The sequence below is a fragment of the Acipenser ruthenus genome, chromosome 15 (genome assembly GCF_902713425.1).
Source record: "Acipenser ruthenus chromosome 15, fAciRut3.2 maternal haplotype, whole genome shotgun sequence".
Classification (NCBI taxonomy): domain Eukaryota; kingdom Metazoa; phylum Chordata; class Actinopteri; order Acipenseriformes; family Acipenseridae; genus Acipenser; species Acipenser ruthenus.
The window spans coordinates 19,966,007-19,993,467 of record NC_081203.1 but is presented as its reverse complement, the minus strand read 5'-3'; the positions used below and the strand labels follow the sequence as shown (position 1 = coordinate 19,993,467).

General features: G+C 39.9%; 2 protein-coding genes across 8 annotated transcripts in view; one reads left to right on the top strand and one right to left on the bottom strand.

Annotated features, from left to right (window-relative positions):
• LOC117422057 (RNA-binding protein 25-like) overlaps nt 1-8,082 on the bottom strand; it is a 28,217-nt gene extending 20,135 nt beyond the window's left edge. For 2 of the 7 annotated variants that reach the window (XM_058987362.1, XM_058987363.1), the window contains exons 1-4: nt 5,189-5,375; nt 4,228-4,341; nt 3,736-3,859; nt 3,474-3,512 (exon numbers count right to left, since the gene is read on the bottom strand). In XM_058987362.1, coding sequence (XP_058843345.1) covers nt 3,474-3,512; nt 3,736-3,859; nt 4,228-4,281 — 217 coding nt within the window. In that variant the 5' untranslated portion in view covers nt 4,282-4,341; nt 5,189-5,375. Of the gene's footprint in view, nt 1-3,473; nt 3,513-3,735; nt 3,860-4,227; nt 4,342-5,188; nt 5,376-8,026 lie in introns of those variants that run through there. The other 5 variants (XM_058987364.1, XM_058987365.1, XM_058987367.1 and 2 more) reach the window with 4 other exon arrangements.
• On the top strand, nt 8,068-25,087 carry LOC131697563 (zinc finger FYVE domain-containing protein 1-like). Its single transcript, XM_058987369.1, has 11 exons — nt 8,068-10,012; nt 10,570-11,074; nt 14,249-14,463; nt 15,073-15,179; nt 15,784-15,892; nt 16,647-16,744; nt 17,124-17,241; nt 19,445-19,615; nt 20,081-20,261; nt 22,411-22,524; nt 23,549-25,087. Exons 1-11 carry the CDS (start codon nt 9,530-9,532, stop codon nt 23,779-23,781), a joined length of 2,334 nt encoding a protein of 777 aa, XP_058843352.1. The 5' UTR covers nt 8,068-9,529; the 3' UTR covers nt 23,782-25,087.
• Nucleotides 25,088-27,461: the final 2,374 nt, after the last annotated feature.

Here is a 27,461-nt window from a genome sequence, read left to right as displayed (position 1 = left end):
TAATAAGCGACGTATGAGGATAAAAACCGAGGCTAAGCCAGAATGGGAGGAAGTCTGCTTTCACGGAAATCAGTGGTAAACCTCTGTGTCCCCATCTGTAACAATCACTTACACATTACAAGGCGAGCAACCTGAAACGTCATTAGAAAACAAACCACAACAAAATTTAATCCGAATATCTTCCTGGATCAGACTTGAGGAGAAACGGGTTGGCCTCTTTAAAAGCACGCCTCAAGTCAGCAGATGCTCCTTTCAGCATTCAGTAAAGAAGTGGATGTAACTAAAGCGAGTTTTGTTGTGGCATGGAATATCGCTCGTGCCAAACGTCCTTATTCAGATGGAGAATTTATTAAAAACACCATTGTAGAAGTGGTGGCTAGTTTCAATACAGATAAGAAACTTCAACAACTAGCAAGCCAGATTCTGTCTTCGATGCACACTACTTCGACATGAGCTGAAGCAGTTCTTATCAGAGAATAGCCAACTCGCAAGTTGTTTTGAAAATCCTACATGGATTCTGAAACTAGCGTACTTGTCGGATATATTTGGACAGTTAAATGCTCTGAATCAAAGCATCCAAGGCCGTGACGTAACCATATTAAATATGCAAGACAAAGTTAGAGCATTCACTAAAAAATTGCTCTCTGGGAAAATAAAACTTAATGAAGGAGTGACAGAAATGTTTCCATTTTTACATGAAGAACTTAAATCTTCCAGCATGAGTACTAGCAGCATCCTGCCACTCGTGTCTCATTTGATTCATCTGCAACATTACTTCAGTGAATACTTTCCAGAGCTCGAAAACAAACATTTGAATTGGATCTGAAATCCCTTTGATTCTGAAATCGATACAAACCTGGACCTGAAATCCCAAGAGGAGTTGATTGAACTGTCAAACGATGGGACTTTAAAAATTAAATTCTCTGCTGTTCTGTTACCACAGTTCTGGATACACATTATGGATGAGTACCCTGTTGTTAGCGACAAAGCTCTAAGAACTATTTTACCCTTTGCTACAACATGTGTGAGACTGGGTTTTCCTCACTGACAGCACAGAAGACAAAGCACAGAGCACGTCTGCATGTGGAGAGTGACATGCGAATATCAATGACTGGAATGAAACAGCGATTTAATGACCTGTGCAGGAATTACCAAGCGCACCCATCCCATTAGGTATGCAGAACCCAGAGTACTTTGTAAGTAGTATTATTTTCTTAAATGTATTTTTTATCCTTGTACTTTTTTGTTTTATCATTTAATGTGTTGTTTGCAATAAGAGTTAGGTGATCTGCTCAGAATCTACAAGAAAAAACGCTGGCACTACTACTGGTCTGCCTTTATGCTACCGTATGTCTCTCTCAAGCAGTGAGACATAATGTGTGGCTAAGTGTATTTTTTGTAGTGATGCTGTTACCCTTGTAATGTATATGTAGTACATTATATGGAAGTTTAAAAAAAATGTAAGTCACAATGGATAAAAGGTGTTTGCAGCTAAATTACTTAATAAAAACTATAAAGATGTCTGCTAATGACTAAATAAGAAGAATACAGACTCATTGGGTGGGGGGCCTCAGCCAGGATTCGGAATGTTTTGGGGGGCCTTGAGCTCAGAAAGTCTGGGAACCCCTGCTGTATATTATCAGTAGCTTTAAATGTATTACTTCTGTTAGTTTTGGTGACTTTTGGACAACGATGCATCAATGGAAAAAAAGGAGGCACCGTCCCAGTCTTAGATCCACGAATATACAGTGCCTTGCAAAAGTATTCAGACCCCTGGCCAATTCTCTCATATTACTGAATTACAAATGGTACATTGAAATTTCGTTCTGATGATATTTTATTTTAAAACACTGAAACTCAAAATCAATTTTTGTAAGGTGGCATTGGTTTTATGTTGGGAAATATTTTTAAGAAATAAAAAACTAAAATATCTTGCTTGCATAAGTACTCAACCCCCACACATTAATATTTGGTTGAGCCACCTTTCGCTGCAATAACAGCTTTAAGTCTTTTGGGGTAAGTATGTACCAGCTTTGCAAACAGTGTCGGAGTGATTTTGGCCCATTCTTCTTGGCAGATTTGCTCCAGGTTGTTCAGGTTGGTTGGATGACGCTTGTGGACCTCAATTTTCAAATAGTGCCACAGATTCTCAATGGGATTGAGATCAGGACTATGACTGGGCCACTGTAGGACATTCACCTTTTTGTACTTGAGCCACTCCAATGTTGCTTTGGCCTTGTGCTTGGGATCATTGTCCTGCTGAAAGGTGAATTTCCTCCCAAGCTTCAGTTTTTTAGCGGACTGAAGCAGGTTCTCTTGCAGTATTTCCCTGTATTTTGCTCCGTCCATTCTTCCTTCAATTTTAACAAGATGCCCCTGCTGATGAGAAGCATCCCCACAGCATGATGCTGCCACCACCATACTTCACTGTAGGGATGGTGTGTCTTGAGGCATGGGCAGTGTTAGGTTTGCGCCACACATAGCGCTTTGAGTTTTGGCCAAAAAGCTCTATCTTGGTCTCATCTGACCACAAAACCTTTTCCCACATCGCAGCTGGGTCACTCTCATGCTTTCTGGCAAACTCCAGACATGCTTTCAAATGGTACTTTTTGAGTAACGGCTTCTTTCTTGCCACCCTCCCATACAGGCCAGTGTTATGCAGAGCGCTTGATATGGTTGACTGGTGCACCATTACTCCACTCCCAGCCACTGAACTCTGTAGCTCCTTCAAAGTGATTGTTGGCCTCTCTGTGGCTTCTCTCACAAGTCTCCTTCTTGTTTGAGCGCTGAGTTTTGAGGGACGGCCTTTTCTTGGCAGTGCCTGGGTGGTGTGATGCAGCTTCCACTTCCTGATTATTGATCCAACTGTGCTCACTGGGATATCCAAACACTTGGATATTATTTTGTGCCCTTTTCCTAATCTATGCATTTGTATTACTTTATCTCTAACTTCTGTAGAATGCTCTTTGGTCTTCATTTTCCTTCAGATTCACAGCCTGACCAATGATCCTTCAACAGTGGGGTTTTTATCCAGAAAATGTGACAGCAACTTTAATGGTTCACAGGTAGAGGCCAATGGTAAGGCAACTGTGTCCTCGTTAATTTCTTTCATTGGTGTAAACTGGGAGCTTCCACAGCACAGGGGTTGAATACTTATGCAAGCAAGATATTTCAGTGTTTTATTTTTCTTAAAAATATTTCCCAACATAAAACCTATGTCACCTTACAATAATTGATTTTGAGTTTCAGTGTTTTAAAATAAAATATCAAACAGAACAAAATTTCAATGTACCATTTGTAATTCAGTAATATGAGAGAATTGGTCAGGGGTCTGAATACTTTTGCAAGGCACTGTAAATACACAAATTACTTACTCTACTTCCAGCCTAATTTCATTTTTGGTTTCATGAGTTACATTTTGATGAAACCCAGGAGCAGGAGAGGAAAAGATGTGAAAATGGTCTCATATTTACCTTGGATGACCTTTTGTGGAGAGTGTTGCAGAATGTACCCTAGAACAAGAAGGTGGCAAAGATTCCTAACCTGTCCAATTTTTTTAGCATGCACACAAAAAAAAAGAAAAAAAAAAACATCTGCCACTTGCTACTGAATTGACTTCCAATAAGTTTTTGCTCTCTCAACAGGGAGACATACATAGTGCCTACGTTAAAGCAGGAAATGCAACCTGAAAAGTTTCTAGCCAATGGGGTACAAGCCCTCTCAACGCTCACTCACCTGGAGGTACAGTCTGAGGAAAGCCTGCAAACTGGGGAGGGGGGATCCCTGGCGGAAGAGGGGGGATCCCAATTTGAGGGCGATTCATGTGAGGGGGAAATGACATTTTCTGTACAGCTCCAACCTGTCGGGAGAACAGCAGAGAGTAATTAGAAGACACTGGGTCTGGTACACAGCTGGACAGCAAGTATGGGGTCTGGTATTGAACTTTACTGGGATCTGGAATTCAGATTTAGCTTTTACAATGTATTTATTTTTAACGCCTGTGACTAGTAGTAAGAACATTTGTCGTCACCGATAGAATACTACAAATATTATACTACAAGTTTACGTTCTTACTTTTGTAAAAGGTTTGCATCAATTGCAAAATGGTTTATGTTTTTAAATGTACAGCATGTATATAGTCAATGGCTCAAAAACAATGCCATATCAGAAACAGGGTTCCCATTCAAGTCCACAGACCTTGCCTCTAGCATTATGTTTACATCTTACCTGTATCTGTCCAGACCTCAGCCTGAAAAGTAGGGAGGCTGTCTCGGGTTCCATTCTAAGTACCTCTACTTTCCGGTTTTCTCCTTAGATCGCTCCCCACTAGAGAACTCTTTGCTAACAATGAATTATTTATACTATCGTTAATAATGCTATTAATTGTAATGACTAGTTTTACAAACAGTGAAATACCTTGGAATACACACATGGGAAGAGAACACATTCTGCAAATCACTTGTGATCAGTCATATGCAAACAGTACACTGTACTGGCTGAAAATATTAACTGAATATATCAAACCCGGAAATGCTAAGATCGGCGCACTCCGTTGCTTTCTTTTGCGGCTTTACTTTTATTTCGAGCCCAGTTGCTGTTCGTTAAAAAATAAAATAAAACAAATGTCTTCATATCCAGGCCTGACTTGAGGCCTTGGGATGTCTTGGGCCACATTTTGTTTTTTAAAAAAATACTGCCTGCTAACGAAACACACACCTAAACACACGATAAAAAACAAACGTGTTTAAATAAACGATTAGTCGTTGTTTAACGGTTGTTTAAGTAAAAGGTTGAAATCCTTCTGTGCTGCTGGGGCTACATTACAATAATATGCCGCACCACACGCTGCGGAACGTCGCCGCAACGAAAAAGGCAGCAGACAGTTTTGGCAAAATACGACCATTGGAATACAAAACAGAAAACTTATAAAGTATGTGTTCACAAAAATGCCATGCCCAACGATCCCAAAGCACCAGAAACGCATTGGTCAATTTTTTGTATTTCATGTTTTTAAACTTGCATTTCACAGTCCCTGCTTTACAAAAAGCCAGTCGCCGCAGAAAGATGGAGGCACCATTTTTTGCCCTCGCCGACCACTTTTGAAACGGGGATTTTAATTTATTCCGGGATTAAACACGAAATATCCCATCACAAACCAGTCGTCGGGAGGTATAAGGTGTTTACTTACCCGAACCAGTCGGTTTATTGATTATAATTTGCGTTTAAACCTACAAACGAAACACTTATTTTATCCGCCGCCCTCTCTGTACGACAATCAAATCAACAGGACTACAGAGTCTCCACGACATAGAGCGCTGTGTGGTGTTGCACTGCAATGTGGGATATCAGTATTCCGCCCAGAGGGCTCTCCACAGTCCTCCAGCTCTGTATTTTTGTGCATGAGATTACCCTTTCCTTGATTGAAGTCAACATCCCTTTCCAACAACAGATTTGAATTATAGTCACGATTATATTCCTTCGTAAACACATTGTACCGTAACAAACACATTCCAATTATTTTTTAAAACAAATGGGACATATTAATAATATGAAACATAATATCATCTATCTATCTAGATATATACATACACTGGCGGATCCGGGGTATTGTTTACTTTAACGGTATGTTTCGTATCAGGTATCCCCTCTTCATGACAGTCTTGCCCCAGCCCCCACCCCTTCATGAACGTCTGAATCCGCCCCTGATTATATATATAATCTGTGTTACTGTATAAAGTAAGGCCTGAAAATATGTGTGCGTATGTTGGCAGGTGCATCCAGAATTGTTTTTACTGGCACTTGCTGATTTCGCTACATTTTTTATATAACTACCGGTTTCCCTTTCCCGAGACTTCTAAACTCAAGGCCAATTAAATATTAATAGTTTGTCTTCACTCCTAATGTTAAACTACTGGCTGCAGTCTTTTGTGGGTTTCTTACATATCATTTGAAACAAGAAACCCCAAAAGGCTGCAGATTTTCTACTGGTTCTAGTCACTCCAATGTATATTAATATTGTGATTTATTCCCGGTTTTAATCATTATACAAAGCCTATTCACTCCTGGGTTCAAATCGGTCACAGGTCACACAAGTAAAGTGAGTTTGGTGGTATTGCACTAATGTCCCCCAGTGGACATTAGTGCAATCCACATCGCAAAACAAACAACACAATTGACAGACTCTGAGGCAAGGACTCTTAATTCTCTAGCATCAGTGTCATTGCCCCTCACATTTCATGAGCACTAAAAAATATTATATAAAAGTATGGTATACAAATACTTACAAAATATTGCAATCAGTACAAAAGTTGCTGAAGTGAAAGGAGGTGGCTAAAGATTTGAGACTGATGAGAATGTGATAGCCTATAAGCCTGTTATAGCCTGTGATATCTTGTGGTAGCCTGCTATAGCCTGTGATAGCCTTATAGTCCATGATAGCTTGTTAAATCCTGTTATAGCCTGTGATAGTCTTATAGCCCATGATAGCTTGTTAAATCCTGTTATAGCCTTTGCCTGTTATAGCCTGATAGCCCACGATAGCTTGTTAAATCCTGTTATAGCCTGTGATTTTTCTGCTTTCTGCAACATAGTGTGGTCCAGTGGTTAAAGAAACAGGCTTATAACTAGGAGGTCCCCGGTTCAAATCCCACCTCAGCCACTGACTCACTGTGTGACCCTGAGCAAGTTACTTAACCTCCTTGTGCTCCGTCTTTCGGGTGAGACATAATTATAAGTGACTCTGCAACTGATGCATAGTTCACACACCCTTGTCTCTGTAAGTTGCCTTGGATAAAGGCATCTGCTAAATAATAATAGTGTTTCTCACATCTGTTTATTTTATTAATGAAAGAAAAACAATCATATTTATTATAATGCAGTCTGATTTTGTATGTTGACTTTTCTGTAGCTTTTTAAACATTTGCCATATTTATTAATAAAAGGTAAAGAATCGATTCATTTAAGTATTTCTACCAGATATGACACAGAACAAGGAAACTGTTCCCATAAAGAATGATTGTCTGACAAACATGCTAAGGGAATCGATGGAAACAACTTTTAAATAAACATTTAAAAAAAAAAACCTTTCACTGAATACATTTTTAAAATCACTGGGTAACAATGAACATAGCATTGATGTCGACCAGTGTGGGGTCATATTTAACCCAATTTACTGTGGGCTTTGAAGGGCTTTAAACTTGATAAGGGCATTTTTTTTAAGTTTCATATTCTTATTACACCCTGGTGCTAAAACTTTAAAACGCTCCTGTGGCCTCAGTAGGTGTCATGTCTAAATTCTATGCATGAGAACTAGGCCACGGGGCTTCTTAGCGACCAAAACAAGAAAGGAAAGGATTCATTTTTCAAGTGGTTTTGTTACTGAACGTAGTGAGCTGTCGCCAAGCATTACAAGTCTGAAAATGGAATATCATCATAATCTAATATTTTAGATAAATGGAATACAATGTTTTCCGAATAAGATTTTAATTTGGATCAGCTCCATATCATAGATATCTGTGCCACAGCTCCAATATTTGTTTGAATCACTTAAGCCACAAGTATACACTTAAGTTTTAGAGGTATAATATGTTCGGTGTACGTGTTTGTGTTGTATCTATACACGTTACTAGTCCTGGGCACTACGATATAGTTGTAAACTGAGAAGATTTGTTAAACATCCTGATTCGCTTTATCGGATAGCAACCCAAGCGACCTCGTAAAGCTTGGTGTAAACGTCTGAGTTTAAAAGTCACCAGGATGTAATGACTAAAACAGAAAATGATACAAAATGAATATACTGTAAACAACAATTCATTAGTTAATATAACTCATATTTTTACCCATACCATTACATTACCGGGTTGCCAGGTTGCCACTGCGGGAAACTGTTTTCGGACGCATTATACCCCTCTAAAAAACACGTCCTTATCAATGCCATTTTCAATATGCTGAGACTATTTAGTGTTCTATTTTTTAACTGTTTAATTGTTTAATTCTGGACAACCAAATAATAATAACAATTTCTTACTCTGTTTCTGTGATCACCGAGTTCAAATATTGTATCGCTGTGCAGAAAAACTACGTTTCCCGGTATGCACCGGAAGAATGAAGCGCTCTGCTCTTTGGCCTGCGACTGAAAATAACCCGATCAGCTGATGGATACTGACAACAACAACCAGAGAGACCGAACAGGGACGGGGTTATACTTTTAACACAAAACAATGCCTCTTGATCAGTGCTGGCATTTTTAATATCAAGATTTTTGCCGTCTTGAAACGTGTTTGATATTTGTATTTCTCAGGAAAACGCGCTCCTTATTTTAAAACGTACCGCCGTTACAGTATCCCTGAGTCACTCGGTCGCTTCTTTTTCCTGTGTTGTTTTTACTAGGGGTTGTGCCGGGAGACTTGTTCTGTTGTTGTGTAAAAAGAAGTCTTCGGTTTTCCTTTTTTTGTGTTCAATTGCTTTGATACGCGCCTGTTTTAATTCGTTTTTAATTCTTTCTCAAAACGACACGAACGTCATCTGTAAAAGAAAGGATTTGTGAAATTATTAAGAAAACTGTTCACTTTTCTTTCGTTAAGAAAATAGAATAAAAAAAACCACATATAAATGTCGAAAAAGACCGTTGTATTTAATAATTTCAGGGGAAATATCTGTGTGGCAGACTAGGTTCTAGTTAGATTATAAAATAAATCGAACACAACATAGCAGCCTTTATAAATGTTGCTTTCTCAAAATAAAGCCTAAGGAATGATGCAGTCTGACTGGGTATGTTGACTTATGTTATTGTTGAGGACTACTTGATAAAAATGTTCCTGCACGCGCTTATCTTAGTTTTGATAAGTCAATTTATGTGTGGATGAAACTAAGTAAACAAACAAACACAAAAAAAGCCATAACTAAAATATAAAGTCGTTATTATTAAACAGTACTTCTTGGTTAAGAATAGGTAGTTTATATCACAGTTATTGGAATTGTCTGTAAATGTGGTTATGTTGTAAAAACAACAACCTTGTATTACAATTTAAATGTAGCTTTTTTGTTGTTGTTGTCATGTTCAAATTGTGCTAAGCTTTTATATAAAAAAAAAAAAAACCAGACTGGTTCAGTGTTCCTTGCTTGTGGATATATTAAACGGATATAAGCTATGCAAGAAGTTTTTGGCGGACTTATTTTGTTGTAAACTAGTGACTAATAATAATAACAGGAATAATATTATATAAAAAAAAAACATCACCATTGTACCTTAAGTGATTGTCTTATAGAGTTTTACGTTTTTAATGTTTTTTGTACACTATTTTGTATTTATTTTTTGTTAAAAGGGATTATGCATGTTTGGTAATATTAATAATAGATAAAAACAAAATAAAATACATACTTCACTTGTAGGAACCAAACAAGGGTGACATAGGATTCAGGCCCTCTGTATTCAGTATCTGAACAGGTCTGTCTTTTATTGGTAGTACTGGTACTTTTAATTTATATATCGATTATTTATATAGTGTAAGGATTGAATATCAGTGTAGCAATGAGTGCCCAAGCTCCGTCCTCAGAGAAAGGAGTGAACACTGGCCTGGTGTGCCAGGAGAGCTATGCCTGTGGTGGCTCAGAGGAAGCCCTGTTCGAGTGTGATGAGTGTGGGAGCCTGCAGTGCCAGCGATGTGAACTGGAGCTGCACCGTCAGGACCGGCTGAAGAACCATGAGCGGGTCCGCATCGGGCCAGGACACGTCCCCTATTGCGACACCTGCAAGGGGGCCAGTGGCAGCCTGGGGTTCGGGCACCGGCAGAGAGCAGCCGTCAGGTGCCAGGGATGCAAGACCAATCTGTGCGCCGACTGCCAGAAGCGCACCCACAGCGGGGTGAACAAGAGGAAGCACCCCATTAGCGCCTACCCCCCCAGCAAGGCCACGGAGGGGGCAGCAGCCGTGGATGAGGCGGAGGCCCAGAAGAGACGGCTCCTCGAGAGGGTCCGCTGCTTCCTCCTGGTGGACGAGAACGAGGAGATCCAGGTAGGGGGGTCGGATAAGTGAATGTTAAACCAGAGACCTTGAGGTCCAAGACTGTCCTAATTGAATCTCTGTACCACAGTCGCTATGCACTTCTTCACTTCCCTCTCCAGCACTCTGGTTAGTGCATTAAATATTGTTAACTGATGTAGTTATCTCAAAATGTCAGGTTGCCAGATGCACTGTGGACATGAAGGCTACTATTGGAGCAGTAATATTACTTGTACCCCATTTTTCCAAGTAGCTCCTAAAACATTTAACTGAATCAGGTAAGGAACATCATCTCATGCCAAATTAACTAGTGCAATAACTCAAAACTAATCTAAGCCTGAAATGGAGAAAGGTTTATACACCTACCCAGGACACAGACAAAGTTTTTCTTAGATTCTCTCCCAGAGAGGTAATTGGCATAAACTCAAATACCTGCTCTTACATGTGCAGTGGGGTACTTAACTATAGCAGGTATCCTTAAATTTACTGTGCCTCTACTCGCCATGTTTTCCTGTGCTTTATTCCATCGGCATCTGGAATCACTTTATTCTGTTCTTTCTTTCCTGCAGGTTGGGGATGAGGAAGAATTTGCCAAGAAGCTGGACTGCAAGCAGGACGAGCATCTCAAAGTGGTGTCAATTTTCGGGAACACGGGTGAGGGAAAGTCCCACACGCTGAACCACACCTTCTTCATGGGCAGGGAGGTGTTCCAGACCTCTCCCGCCCAGGAGTCCTGCACTGTGGGGGTGTGGGCAGCTCTGGACCCCCTGCACAGAGTGGTGGTGATGGACACAGAGGGGCTGCTGGGCACCAGTTCAAACCTGGGGCAGCGCACCCGGCTGCTGCTCAAGGTCCTAGCGGTGTCAGACTTGGTGATCTACCGCACACACGCTGACCGGCTGCACGATGACCTCTTCAAGTTCCTGGGCGATGCCTCGGACGCCTACCTGAAGTACTTCACCAAGGAGCTGAAGGCCACCACTGCCCGCTTCGGCCTGGACGTACCTCTGTCCACTCTGGGGCCGGCGGTCATCATCTTCCACGAGACCGTGCACACCACACTGCTGGGCTCAGGTAAGCATGCAGCAGTTTTAAAAGCTGAATGCAATTTTTTTAGCTCAACATCTTGTCTCATTCCTGACTGGCGGCTTTCCAAGCTATTTCATGTGCCCACCTTGTGCAATCAGCTAGAGGCTGTGTGGACAGTGTGTTTTCAACTGGATTGTGCAACTTGTACTGCCACCAATATCTCTTATCATCCATAACATAACATGTAAACAATCAATAGGCTAGATTTAGAAATCCTAAAAGAAACTTTGAGTTCAGTGAAAAAAAAGTGTAAGTGTTTTTCAATGTCTTTGCAGAGGGGTTTTAGTTGTAGACTCAGCTTAACAGTAAACCGGTATTTTCATCGGCACATTATCACATTTCCACTGGTCCATACATTGTTAAACAGGGTGTTCTGCAGTAGAATGAATCTAAAAGCAAGTGCTGCTTTTCAGTGTCTCAATTTTTTTTTTTTCAGAGCTCTCGAGCAGTGAAATTGGTTGGAAATATTGTATTCTGTAGGTAAATACAATTATCACCGCATTGCAAGTGCAAGGCAAAAAGGTGGTGGGAGTTTTATAGACAGAGCCAATTAAGCCAGGGCGGTTTCAGTGTGGGGTGCAAATTTGGCCAATTTTGAAAAGTATTTATAAACGTTGTGACTACAGCTATTATTTGACACAGCGAATCAGAAAGGACTGGATAACTCTTTCACGTTTGCTATAATAGTCAAGCAAGGCGGGTGATAAATGTGATTGACATCTTTTCATTTGCTTACTGTCGCCCAGCCCACACTAGTTAGGCAGGGTCAGGTGTATTAAATAAACTGAAAGTCATTGCAGTAAGTAACAAAACCTGTTCAGTTAACAGGTTTTCATGATGTTTTTATGAAGAGTCAGCTAAAAAAAAAAAAAGCATTATCGTGCCTGTTGAAAGGTATCCAATCTTCCAAAGTGTGTAACTGAGTTTGAAAAATAAAATGTTCTGGTGGATGACCGTTCTAAATAGCTGTATTAAATACCACACCCCTTAGCTTAGAATCAGGGTGCTGAGGGTATTTGGTTATTTCGGCGTTCAACTTAAAGTTAAGTGTATTATCTACAATTCCAAACCCCACAGCAAAACACTTCTTGTAACTAAATTGTGTATCTAAGCAAATGGTAGTCTAGGGAGTTTTTTTTTTTTTTTTTACTGGGCAGTAGGGTAATTCCACAGTCAAGCAAAGGTGATGCCGTGGTATAGATAAACTCATTTTTGAATGAACATTTTGTGTTATTATTATTATTATTTATTTGTTAGTTATTTATGTACAATTATATTATTTTTTTACACATTATTTTTACATACAATTACCCATTTATACAGTTTTTTTTTTTTTACTGGAGCAATCTAGGTAAAGTACCTTGCTCAAGGGTATAGCAGCAGTGTCACACCCCAGGGATTGAACCCACGACCCTCCGGTCAAGAGTCCAGAGCCCTAACCACTACTCCACACTGCTGTGTTGTACATAGTTTATTGTTCCTGTTGAAATTTCTCTAATTTTCCAAAGATTTTGTGTCATTTGAGTTACTAGTTACTATTGTCTGTATTTTACTTTTTGCTGTTCTTCAGTCAGAAAGGCCAGTGCCAGAGGGATTTTGATAGACAGCAAAGACCAATAGTAAAACAAGCCTGAACACACAATAGTTTACTGCACTGTTTACTTTTCTTTCTACACTGCTGAAGAAGAGTTTTTGCAATCCCCGTGCCTAAATACAATTATACATTTTACATCACCTGTGCTACATAACCCACACTCTGCACCACTATAATAAAAAATATAACAGACAACATAAAACGGGGGCAGCAACCAGTTGAGAGATTAGGTAAGAGATTATGAAATAAAGTGCTCACTCTTAGGGAGAGTGAACGATCGCTGCACAGTAAACTATAATAAATGGTCAAATTCACGAATCATGAAATCATGAGAGAGCTTTTAACATCCATTGGTTTGTAAATAATAACATGCTGTCGGAAATTTATTTCAGGTTTCTGAGTTTGGTAATTTTCAGTGTTAAAGTAGTAGTTATTAATAGCATGGCATTATATGATTGTTTTGTCAAAACCACCTTTAAATAAATTGTTGGTTTGCTGTAACCCGAGGTTTTGTATTTCTTTGAGATAAGAATAATGTTATGCATCTATAATAATAATAATAATAATAATAATAAAAAAACTATATACACTCTAGAGAGACTAGTGCATACACATATTTGGGGCTGGGTTAAAACAAAGAGTTGCAGAGTTAAACATTTAAATTGATGTTGTGTTTGCCTTTGCGAAGTATATATATTTTTTGGTTTTGTTTGTTTTTTGCTACAGTTGCCTTGGTATCCAGGCTTGTGACCAGGAAGTGAAAGGGTGTGTTTGAACTACCTCCGTTCTAAGAACACAAACTTGTTTTGTTCAGTTTGCACCTCAGTACTTGTTGTTCCTTCCTGGCTGTTTTCATGTGCTAGAACTGCTTTCAGCCTGTGCTACATCCCTCTCCCCAAATCTATGGGTTACATGGGAGCGCTTGTCTGTCGATATGTACACATCACGCTGATATTTCTTATATACATGCTGTGGATGCAGGTCATGGTGATCTTCTGTTTCACGATGGCTCTAATTTAGTTTACCCTCATGAATGGGGGGTGAGGGTATGTATTATTAGATGTTTTAGTGCAGTAGGATTTCTTCCCCTTCCCCTTCTTTAGGGTTCTCATTTACAATGTACAGCAGTTAAAGGAGGTCAAACACTAGCCAGCCAGACTACATCAAAAATATGTTTTCCTGACTCCTGCATAGTTGATTTGGGTGTTCTAAACAAACAGCTTAAATAAACACAAACATAGTGTATTTTTGTTTAATTTCGTTCAGTCTGAAAATGAATGAGTGACAAATATAAGTTTTGCTTTGCCCCCCTGAGCTAAAACAGAAATGTGAAAGAAAGAAAAAAAACAAAAGAATATATATATATATATAATACACATACATACATACATACACAATCAGATAAACAAGCAAGTAACCAGAAAGTTGCATGTAGCAGCAGTTCAAATGTTTTTGAGTTTTAATTCAGACTTTGCACACAACATTCTGTGAGGTCTAGCTGTAAACCACACTTTAAATTAAGGTAGTTTAATTAGTTGCTGTTTTGTTTTTTTATCCTGTTTCAGACAAGCCGTCGGACTCCCCGGAGAGGCTTCTGCAGGAGCGCTTCAGGAAACTGGGACGCTTTCCAGAGGCCTTCAGCTCTGTCCAGTACCAAGGCACACGCACCTACAACCCCCCAACTGACTTCTCAGGACTGCTGCGGACCGTGGAGCAACAGCTGAGCAACAACACCATGCGCTCCCCCCGCCCGCCACGCGTCATCTACAAGGCCCTGCAGGTACCACGCCTCCCCAGGGCACAGTGAGACTGGAGACAGAAGCCTTGGGGGCCTAAAAAACATTCACAAACTACATCAAACAGCAGCTTAGCAACAGTCCAAGGCAATGCATTAAGATTTGTACATTCCTGTTTGTTAGTGCGCATTGAAGGATTAAGTGATTTCCAGATTTTTTTAACCCAGAGAAAGAAAGGTTATCATATTCAGTTTCAAGTTTTAGGTCTTGGGGAGTTGATATACAAAAGATAAGTCTCCCATATATGTTCCAATTCTCGAGACATGAAGTTAGATTAGATAATGGGGTATTTTTTATTCAAAAAATACAATACTATACTACGTCATTTTTTTTTTTTTTTACCTTTTGAAAATGAATTACTAATTTAATTTAGTAATCAGAACCATGGAACCAGCGATTTTGATTTACAGCTGTGGCAGAGGATGAATGTCACTGATGTATTTTTTTTTTGTAATAATTTTCATAGAGGTCCTCATTTTCATAGTCCTTGGGGCAAGAGGCAGCAGGTTTCTAAACAGAAAACACAATTTGCATACAATGTCAAATAAAGGAGTGCATGTGTTGTCTTGACACCTCTTCCTGTGGTGCTGCAGGCTTTGAGTGAGCGCTTCAGTGGGGAGATCCTGGACGAGCACATGGCTCACAGCTCCTTCTTCCCTGACGAATACTTCACCTGCTCCTTCCTCTGCCTCGGCTGTGGGTAAGTCTCCTCTGATCATGGTGCTGACCCCTGTGGGTGAGACCGGGTAATAGCTAGAGTGTGATTACAGTAACTACCTGCATACAGGTCAAGGAAAGAACTCCACTTAAAACGTTAGAGCATTCTGGTAGCATAGGAAAGGTAACTCTACTCAACACTGCTAGTAAACTAATCTGGTGTATGTTCATATTTGTATCTGTGCCTTTAGTACAGTAGTGAAGACACTTTAGGACTATTTATCTAACCTTTCATCTCTTTCCCTAAACTTCCTATTTTAGTGGGTTTCCCTTCTTTTAGTTTAATATTTGATCTGTGTCATATCTCCCTTAAAGAGCTGGGTTAGCAAGTAGCAGTTCTTGAATGTCTTGAGGTTTTGCAAATTTTTAAAAATAAAACCATATGTATTTTAAAATGCAGTACCAGTACTGTTCATGTAATAGACTCAGACTTGAATTACAGTTCGCTGTATGACTTATGTACAATACAGATCTTCAGTGGGTGCTATATGTGCAGTATTATCAATATACAGAAGTCAGCATTTGACTCCTGATAAGAGTTTTTTTTTTTCTTTCTGAGACTTGAGTTCACGGTTGTTTTGTATCAGGTCTGGCTGCAAGAACAGTATGAATCATGTCAGGGAGGGGGTGTGCCACGAAGCCAAGCAGCGCTGCCGCTACTCCCCGCAGTACGACAACAGAATCTACACCTGCAAGGTGAGGGGCTGAACTCTCTCTACCAGATCTCCCTGTGCTTAACTGAGTACCAGTGTTACACAACACCCTGCAGTCTTTCCAGAAACCACATGGCGCTACCTTTGCTGTGTCCCATGTTGTTGGTATCGCAGCTTTATATTTTCAAATAAATTGCTGATTTTTTAAAAACATTTTCTGGCATACATCATGGGTCATAAATCAGCTGGCTATAGCTATAATACGACCAGTTATGCTGTCAGTGGGAGCCTTAGTGACATTTATTTATACACACTGTTATAAGGGTTCTGTGAATTCTTGTTTTTCACTTCCTTTTCCAATTCCGGATATTTTATAGATGTAATGATTGTTGTGATTTATCCAACTACTTTCATTTGTGACTTCAATTTAAGTAATGTATTGCCACTGTGAGAAGCCCATTTTAACAGAATACTGTACTGATAATTGCCATTTTGATCAATTGTGTGTTGGAATTGATTAAAAGGGAATGGGAATTGGAATTGAAAAACAAGAAATGACCCCAACTTAATATTTTTTGAAAATCTCAATCCATGTTATTGGTAAAACATTTGAACAGCCATGCGATAACGTAACCACAGTTGTTGGTCATTATTAGTTCCCATATCTCTGCTACTGAAAAACAAAACTAAAGAAAGATGGGTGCCACCCACAGTACAAGTTTTTTGAAACTCCACTTCAGTTAGGAATAGAAACCTAGCTGTTCAAAGTGTTGTTCTCTTGCTGCGTTGCAATGCAGGCTTGCTATGAGGCTGGAAAGGAGGTGATTGTGGTTCCCAAAACCTCTGCGTCCTGCGACTCACCCTGGCTCGGTCTGGCTATATATGCCTGGTCTGGGTAAGTGCTCTATTTCATTGTGATAAATGTTTTGGTTATTTACTGTGTTTGAGAGTATAAGCTTTACTACACAGTGAAGTGTGAGTGGAGCTGTAGAGATGACTGCGCTGTGTTTGAGGGTATAAGCTTTACTACACAGTGAAGTGTGAGTGGAGATGTAGAGATGACTGTGCTGTGTTTGAGAGTATAAGCTTTACTACACAGTGAAGTGTGAATGGAGCTGTAGAGATGACTGCGCTGTGTTTGAGGGTATAAGCTTTACTACACAGTGAAGTGTGAATGGAGCTGTAGAGATGACTGTGCTGTGTTTGAGGGTATAAGCTTTACTACACAGTGAAGTGTGAACGGAGCTGTAGAGATGACTGTGCTGTGTTTACAGGTATGTGATCGAGTGTCCGAACTGTGGGGTGATCTACCGGAGCCGACAGTACTGGTTTGGTAACCAGGATCCTGTGGACACTGTGGTGCGCACTGAAATTGAGCACATCTGGCCTGGGGTAAGTGCTTCTGTCTTGATGACTTACAGGATTTTCACAACATTTATAAATATCAAGAAACGAGTGGATACAAACAGGTTCTATTTCATGTATTAAATGTATCAGGTATGTTTGTTTTTCCTTATTACTGATAATAATGGAATGAATAACTGTTTTATTTATAAATATTTATTTTGAGAAAATAATCGTGAGTAGTGTCCATTATTGCTTATAAAGATCCTGAGAATTAATGTGTATTATGTCATTGCAATCACTCAGGAGAAACCATGTCTTGTAATTTGCCCAAACATCAATATTTTTCAACAAAACTTTTGTAAGGAAGTATTGTAAGGTCCCTCGGGTCAATAGAATAACTCGTTGTTATACATGTATCTCTAAGCAGAACACATAATAAAAAAACACTTGCCTTAAAAAAATAAATAAATAATAATATATATTGTGTTGGGGGGGAAAAAAAAAAAAATTATAGGAAGAGAGGCAACTACAGCCAAAAAATGTCTGGTCTGAGTGGTGCATCCGGTAAAGGCGCACTGCGTGGAGTGCAGGATGCTCCCTATAGCCTGGACGTCGCCGGTTCGAGTCCAGACTATTCCACTGCGGACAGGAGCTCCCAGGGGGTGGCGCACAATTGGTCGAACGCAGCCCGGGGATGTGGGGGATGGGGAGGGCTTAGGTCTGCCAGGGTGTTCTCGGCTCACCGTGCACCAGTGACCCCTGTAGTCTGGCCGGGCACCTGCAGGCTTGCCTGTAAGCTGCCCAGAGCTGCGTTGTCCTACGACGCTGTAGCTCTGAGGTGGCTGCATGTTGGGCCTGCAGTGTGTAAAGAAGTGGTTGGCTGACGGCACACGCTTCGGAGGACAACGTGTGATCGTCTTCGCCGCTTCCGAGTCAGCGCGGGGGTGGTAGTGTTGAGCTGGGCCTAAAAATAATTGGCTATTCCAAATTGGGAGAAAAAATTATCAACAATTGCCGACTACTAAATTAAAAAAAAAAAAAAAAAAACGCCTGGTCCTGGGGGAGTACTGAAAACCACTTGGTCATGAAAGGGTTAAGGGTCTGATTAAGTAATTGAGAACTCAGCTGGAATGCAAACCAGAAGACACATGGGGTCCCCAGGACTAGGGTTGGGGAGCCCCGATCTACACACAGATCAAAAACACTCACCTAACTTCCTCCTCAAACAAATGATTTCTGCTCCCCTTTATACACGTGGCCACTCCCCAATTAGCACTCAGTTACCTAATTGGGGAATGGCCACACCGGTGATTGTTGGCAGGGACAGAATTAACCCCATCCCTGCCAACCTTATATTACCACACGCATTATTTACACTAGCAGGGCTTCTGCCCTGCCACAGTGGTTATATTGTATTTAATTGTGTTATATTGTGTTATAAATGTATTTAGATACCGTCCATTGTAATTGCTTTTAAAAGTTACACGATTTAAAAGGTTACACTTGCAAAAAGCCCGCCTGTTTTCTTTTCTCATTTCTGCTAACTATTCTTTTCAGGTACTGAATATCTTTATATTGAATGTTATAGAAACATACACCTATATCTCACTCTTCAGTGCTGAAAGCGTAACGCAATATCATCTTTTAAAATACGTACAGTAAAATGCACCTGCTAATTCACATGAAGTGTACTACTATAATTATACAGAAATATAGAATGAAAAAATGTATGAAAACACTAGAGCTTTGAAATTCTAGTTGAAATATGCAGTAGAAGAATGCAGCACTCTTCCTACTCTCCTGTCCTCACCTACTCGTTGCCATTTTCCACACATGAAATAGAAATGATCAGTTTAACCCCGAAGCTCAGTACTAAAGTTGGGTATCCGCTGATCCTGAACTTTGTTCCCTGTATTTTTCCATTGCAATTTATACTGACAGTACAGAGATGGGGATGATCCCCAGATAGGTCCATACTAGCTGGAACTCAACTTGGCAAATAACTAAGGACTACATTCTCAAGTTCGTTTCAGTTGACCACTAGAGTGTTGAGCCAGCTACATTTTAGAACAGTCTTCTGTTGTCATTGGATAGCTGTCCTTTAAATTGCTTGCAGTCTTAAATGGTAGAACACCGTTAGGTTATTTCGTTATTTCAAGAGGCAGAAGGGCATTGATGATAGTGGCTGGCTGGTTAGGTGGGTGCTGTTTTCCAGCTAACGCCTGCCTCTCTATATCTCTGGTTTCAGTCGGACGGCTTCCTGAAGGATAACAACAATGCGGCTCAGAGGCTGCTGGACGGAGTGAACTTCATGGCCCAGTCCGTCTCCGAGCTTAGTGTCAAGCCGGCCAAGGTGGTGACCTCCTGGCTGACCGATCAGATCGCTCCCGCCTACTGGAGACCCAACTCTGAGATCCTGGTCAGTAGTGGTCGGGTAGCAGGGGGGTGTTTAAAGCATTGGGACTTCATTCAATTTGATCTAAAGCAGGGGTTCCCTAAACTTTGTCAAGGTTGGGACCACTATTGTGTTAAAGGATCACAGACCACCAAAAAATACATTTATTTGTTCTATATGTATTTTAAATACTGTTGTTGCACTTAATGCACTTGTAATTTAAAATGTGGCTTTGTTTCAGCATTAAATGATTAATTATAGAACAATAAGTATTTCATACTCTGCAGAATAGATGGATAAATAGCAAAAATATTGTTGTACAGTAAACCTATTGTTAATGGCCGCTAACTATTGAACTCATTCACAGAAAATAGTCTTTTGAAATGACTTTGGAATTGTAACAGTCAAACTGTGAGCTAGTGCAGGGACAAGCTTGAACGCTGCACAGCCTCTTCTCATTTCCCATCTTGCTCTGCTCCTGCCTGTCAGAAATGCCACAAGTGTGGCTGCCCGTTCCAGGATAATGACACCAAGCACCACTGCCGGGCCTGCGGGGAGGGCTTCTGTGACAACTGCTCCTCCAAGTCCAGGCCAGTGCCTGAGCGGGGATGGGGGCTGGGCCCTGTGCGAGTCTGTGACGTGTGCTTCGAGCACAGAGGGGCACGCCCAGGTAAACACCAGACTTCTCCCAGCCTTTATCACAGCGCCGCCATGTTACATCAAGTTAAAAGAGTATGAACCAGGGTTTTACAATCCATTGTCTTACTGCCAATATTACTACTGGAGATATTTTGTTTCTTTGTGTATATTTTTTACCTGAGTTTGGAATATGCAGTTGTTTCAAAGACAACACAATAAAGTTAAAGTTGCTGCTTCCTGGTATGAAATCACTTCCTGTGTGAGAGCTCAGTTTCACTCCAGCTGGTCTTAGCTGCAATTGGGTCATGTGACACACCGGACATGATTAAATACCAGTAATTAACGTATAAAAAACAAGCAAAGAACCAAAAGGGTGGCTGCCAGGTGTGAACCGGCAAGCCTGCACACCACAAGCGAGCATCTGAACCACTGTGCTGAAGAGCCAGGCCCGTCTACATTCGTGGTTACAGAAGTTTTCAGCTCATCTCACCAGCAGGGGAAATCCTTAACGGCAGTGCATCACACAACACTGTCCGTTATGTTTGCTCTAGGATTGCCCATTGTTATTAGAAATTAAGCCCAGGTGCGGGAGTTTAAAAGGAGAACAAGCAGTCTGCTCGGGGCTGCTGTGTGGAAGGAGGCAGTTTGCGCAATTTTTTAATAAACAGGAAACAAACAAAATACACAAAATCAAAACAACACCTAGCTCTTCTGGAGCACTAACTCGACTTTCAGGAAACACCCTGACTAACGCGGGACAGCTAAGCTGTTTACCCGTCTTCACAAACACACTGGTTTCTTTACAGCACTTACTTTCTCTTCTCTTCCTTTGGCTACTCGGAGACAGCGCACCTACTGCCTCCTTCCACACAGCAGCCCCGAGCAGACTGCTTGTTCTCCTTTTAAACTCCCGCACCTGGGCTTAATTTCTAATAACGCCCAGGTGCGGAAGACAATTAACAATAAAACAATTAAACAATTAACAAAACAATAAAGCAACACAAACAAACAAAGGAACATTCTCTCGCAGGGAGGTTTTAACCCCCTCCCTGCTGTTTCTCATAACCCGCTATTTTACAATATATATATATATATATATATATATATATATATATATATAATTTACTGAAAAATATATATAATTATTATTATTTAGCAGACACCTTTATCCAAGGCGACTTACAGAAACTAGGGTGTGTGAACTATGCATCAGCTGCAGAGTCACTTACAACTACGTCTCACCCAAAAGACGGAGCACAAGGAGGTTAAGTAACTTGCTCAGGGTCACACGAGTCAGTGGCTGAGGTGGGATTTGAACCGAGGACCTTCTGGTTACAAGCCCTTTTCTTTAACCACTGGACCACACAGCCTCCTATATATATATATACAGAGAATCATAAGAAACTTATCACTATTATAACACATTTATTTTCGAAAAAAATAAGGTATATAAATGATGGACATTGACAAAATGTTTTTCGTTTCTTTTTAATCACTCGATCATTGATCCTTGACCATGACACGCTTGAGTGACTATGACTGAAGCATATGCACTTAATTACCTAATTAGTGAGACAGTTGATTGGACACTGGATATAGAGTAATTTCAGCTGTTGAATTGCAAGCTTGAATAAAAGCAATAAAGAAAATCACAGAAAGAAAACAATATGCCATGTCTCTCAAGACAGCAGCGCCTTTGTGCAATCGGCATGTTGGAGGCTGGGCTAGGGCAGCGTACTGTGGCTTGCCGTCTTGGGTGTTCACAGCCAGCAATTTCATACCTGGCGAGATGGTATAACCAGACACACTCAATGACAGGCCACAAACTGGGAGACCAAGAGTCACAACACCTGCCCAAGATTGACAGATCATTTTGCAGCAACTTCGTGATGTCAGTTGTTATTCAGCACAATAGAGAGTCACTGCACCTGCTCTAAAGTTTTTCATTTTTTCGATCACATCTAGTGAATTTGATCCAAATATAAGTGATAAGTTTCTTTTGATGCTCATATATAAGTGATACGTTTCTTTTGATGCTCAGTATATATGTGTGGACGTCGTACACTGATCAATCCCAGAGAGTGAAATCAGTATCTTGGTGGCTATTGCCAAATAACATAGTAACCCGCTGTGCCTCCTAGCCCCTGCCCTGCTGATACGTATGTTGATTTGTGCTGTAGATTTACAGGAGGCTGAGTTGGAGGAGGAAGGAGGGACGCTGATCGCCAGGAAGGTTGGAGAGGCTGTACAGAACACGCTGGGGGCTGTAGTGACCGCCATGGACATCCCCTTAGGTGAGCTAGGAATGTCTGGATTTTAATCATCAGAAAACCTTTCAAACTCACAATAATATCTTTGAGTCTTTGAATCAAAAGCATACAAACAAGCAATTAATCTTCAGTCTGAATTTGTAGTAATAGTCTACCCCAAACTTTGCATTAGTTAAGGTTTAAAATACCAGAACAAAGCCTGCTGTTTGAGGAAATCCATTCACCCCCCTGGAGGGATGTAGGTAATTGGTCATTATTATTATTTTATTTTTTGATTGTATTTATTTATTATTTTATTTTTTTAAATCTGCATGCAATCACATACAGTCAAACCCACTCGTTATCACTCCTGTTAATGTCATCCTCTGCTTATTATCACCACATTGAAAGGACGACCAAAATATAATGGGAGTCAATGGGGACAAGCTCCTGATAATATCAGTTTGGTTATAATATTATTCACACAATCAGTGCACCTGATTTTCACCCCATTTAATATCACTTCTAGGGAATAAAAACACATTAAAAGGTTTAAATGAAAGCAAGTTGCTTTACAGTATTGAAATGTTCAGAATATAAAATACATTTTTACAGCTTTCTTAAGTTTTAATTATTACATTATTTTCTACAGGTACAGTAGACTTTATATTGAAATTATTTGTGTATTAGGCACATTTGTAAGCTTATTGTCACAATTTTTTGCTCAGCTCTTTGAAGAGATACAAAAAGAGTTTGACTGTATTTGCATAATTTATAAGAGATTTATTTCCAGTTTCCCTTATAGTGTTCATAAGTTAATAAATGTTTTATTGTATTTCACTTCAATCCGAGGACCTCAATACTTTTCTGAATAGGTACTTAAGTTCAACAACAATCGTTTTTAGGTTTCTTTTTAGTATTTTGAAATTTAGCCCTTTTGAGTGTTGCATAATTGTGGATGATTTCTGTATTGATGAGCTCAACTACCTTTAATAACGGGGTGACTTGCTAATGAAATGGTTTGCAGTGTGAAGGGTGGAGAGCTAACGGTTTCCCTTCCCCTCTGCAGGTCTGGTGAAGGACGCGGCCCGGCCGGTCTACTGGGTCCCTGACCACGAGATCACACAGTGCCATCACTGCTGCCAGCCGTTCAGCCCCAAACTGTCAAAGCACCACTGTCGGGCCTGCGGACAGGGCTTCTGTGCCGAGTGCTCCCAGGAGCGCCGCACCGTGCCCTCGCGAGGCTGGGACCACCCCGTCAGAGTCTGCCTGAACTGCAACCAGAAACCTGGGGACCTCTAGCAGGACGGCCGGGGGTCCCTCTCCCAACCCACCCCCATCCCGGGAGAGCGTGCTGGAATACACACTGTAAACCTCTTTTAGATTGCAAGCTCCAAGAAATCAGGTTAGACACCATGAATTGCAACGGTGAAGGACAAGACTGTTGCAATGCATAGTGTACAGTGCTGTTGGGAGACAGTGATTACATGGACATAGCTAACGTGATGGCATGCTATTGAGGGAGGGTTTCCGGTATGCAGGGTTGTGGTCAGGTTGCTTCACTGCAAACAAGGAGTACAGCTGAGAGGTTGAGTTACTGCACAGTGGGCCATATTCATCAAGGTCTTGACACCAAAATGCATATTTTTTCGTCTAAGTACTATTAGTCTTAAACTGGAAGTTAAGGGAATGTGCAGCACATCATGTGGAAACTCCCTGCCATGTACCAGTGCGCTCTTTCTCTCTGGAACCAATACCTTGTCTTCAACACTGCAGTGTAGTCCTCAAGAGACTTTATAACCACCCTGTGTATTATTAGGGTTCCTGGGTTTCAATTTTTCTTTTCATCATTTATAGTCTTTTTTACTTGCAGCTTTTAAATCTAATGGGTGGAGAAAAACAATCTCTAATGGAGTGGATTTAGTGTAGTCAAGGAACAGAATTACAAAGTTTTAAGAAAGAAAAAATCATTGCAGTAAACCAAAAGCAAACCCTGAATTGGTTACTCATCATATATTTTATTAAAGGTAGCATTTAATATGAGAAGTTCGCTGCTTCTATCATTGGCTGGTTACAATAACTAAGTGGCACTGGCCTTATTGACTGGTCATGAGTGATTAAGCTATTTTATTTGACCTGCAGGACATTCAAATTAAGTATTTAAAAAAAAAAAAAAAAAAATCTAGCTGTATTCATTTTTATTTTAATGATGCATTGTTGGTTTACTGCTGGTTTCACAGAGCCCGATTAGCACTAATCTACTACTCTACCTTACCATAGTGCTAGATTAATCTAATCAGGGTCCATGAAACTTATTGATAAGCTGAAAACGGGAACCCTGCAATATAATTAGAATAGAATTATGTCTGGATGCTAAAGCGGAAGGGATATATATATATATATATATATATATATATATATATATATATATATTACACATACACAAATATATGTGTGTGTGTATATAATATTTAAACACACAGTTACTCACATACACATATAAATTACATAAGTTGGTCTAACAGCACTCAATCTCAGTCCCTGTTTAAAAATAAAGAATTTGGAGTTTGAATATTTAGGTGATTAAAAAAAAAAAAACAGGAAAAAACTTAAAACATGCTTTCTATACCTGCTAATTATTCCATAGTAGAGCAATTTAATATATATTTAAGACAAGAGTCATTAGCTACTAAAATTAGAATCATGCCACCTGAACCATACTGAACACAACTGTATAACACTAAAGCACCCAGAAACACTTTTTGATGTACATAGCATATGTTTTATTGCTGTAGCTGAGCTATTGGAATAACCAGACTCTGATCATGTAGTTCATTTAGTTAAAGGTAGAATACATTAAATAATTACCTTACTTATGTGTTCGTTCATGTTATTTATTTTCCAGTGCTTGATTTGCTTCCATTTTATTTTATCACATCCTTGAAACTTGAAAAGTTTTATCTTGGCCAGATTCATAGCAATATCTTCTAAAGATCATTAGAAGATGCTTCTAGTTAGTTACCCACAAGGGCGATTTGCATCATAAATGACTAAAGGCAAGAGAATAACTAATTCCATTGTTAGTGTCACCTTCAACACCTGTGTGAGCTTTCTGTTCTGAAAAAAAAAAAAAAACTGCCAGATTCAGTGCAACTCATTAACAGCAGCAATTAACTCAACTAGCACATTACAACACAATTGTCAACAGGGAAGTTTGCACAGGTGTAGAAGATGAGACAAATAATCAAATTAGTCTTACACTGATGACACTAAAAGCCCTTGTGGGGAACCAACTGGAAGCATCTTGTAATGGTCTTTAGTAGACAACATATTGCAATAATCCTTGCAGAGCTCTGACGTTTTCAACTAAGTTTTAAGGATATGATAAAAAACCAAAGCAAACCAAGAATTGGTAACCAAATACCAAGAATGATACGTGACCAAATTATTTAATATTGAACACCCTGTTTATTCTTCCTTTAAGGAGAAGGAATTTTGAAATAAAATAACTAGCTTCTAACATCCAGGTTTAGTGCTGCCTATTTGTAATGAACCATTCTGCATGGTAGATGTTTCTGTTTGTTATGTAAAATACACATTTTTATTTTTCTGCTGTCCTCGTCAGTGATGTCACTGATCAGTGTTATTTGTATCCCAGATGTATAGCGTGACATATTTAAAGGAAGCTGATATAAAGACTTTAAGCTCCTTGTCAGAGGCAGTGGGGTACCCTCTACTTTTCTAGTCTTTTTTTAAGTGCTTGTTTGAAGTTTCTCCCAGAATGATGGCAATTTGTGAACTCTCGTCCCTTCCTTCTTCAATTAAGTGTGGAGGCTGGGGGTTTGTAAAGAGAGGTTCAGAATTTCCTTCTTGTTTGATAAATTTCCTCTTGTAAAGAAGTCTGTTGTCTCGTCATTGGATGTCTTGCATTATTTTGTCTGGTCTTCAGAATCGGTGAAAGTGTTTATTTTTTTGGATCGTTCCAGCTCAGGTAGATCAGTGGAGGTTTCCTGACCCCTGTCAATTAATAATTGTTTGTTAAAGCCATTGAAACTAGCTTAAAAATGATAGTGAAGTTCTCTGTCTAGTATAGAGAAAGGTGGGCATTTGTATTACCTCCATACAGTCACACAATCTCAGCAAGCTCAAGTCAGCTACTCTGGTCCACTTGAGCTGGAATAATCCTGAAAATTGTGTTGGGTGTTTATGCTTTTCTTTTCCTCAACTGTTGTACCAAACTTTTCCTTTTGTCCTAAAATCCTCTACCATGCTGCACATTGAGTTCTGAACCTGTAGTGTACCCCTATTTCTCATATTTGGTAGCTCTTTATTGTAACCTATGATAGTCCCATACCTTGTTATGATCCTTGATGCACATCTTTCCAAACCAATCACTGTCTTTTCCAGTTATGACAGTAAAACCAAGCTCTTTAACTTATCAGTAAGTGGGAAGGGTACTGTAGTTTTTGTGGGAAAAGGAGGGAGCACACATTTACTCCAGGTAGAAAATAAATGCAAAGTTGTCATATTTTAACTCGGGCACTGGTGTTGATGCCCCAGTACTGTGTGTCTAAATCTAAAATGTGATAAAATGTGGATACACAATGTTTTGGAAGACAATTCTATGAACCATATTTCATTTTCTACCAATTTTAATATCATTTTACATGTGTTCCATTGACTTATCATGTGCACACAGCGAATACAAGTCATGGTGATCTTTCCTTTTATTTACTCTAGCTTTGTATTTCCAGCGGTGGCAGGGGATTTACAGTATCAAGTATTTACTCTATTGAAAGGGGCATACCAAACCTAACCCTAACTACGTCTTCAAATCTATCTGTTACTACACCTGTAACTAGTTAATGCCGGTCATGAAGCTAAATTTAAATCCCTCCACCAGAGGGTGCAGTTTAACCGAAACACTAAACTGAGGATATTAAAATGTGGCCCTACATTAAATACGCTTACTGGCCACATAT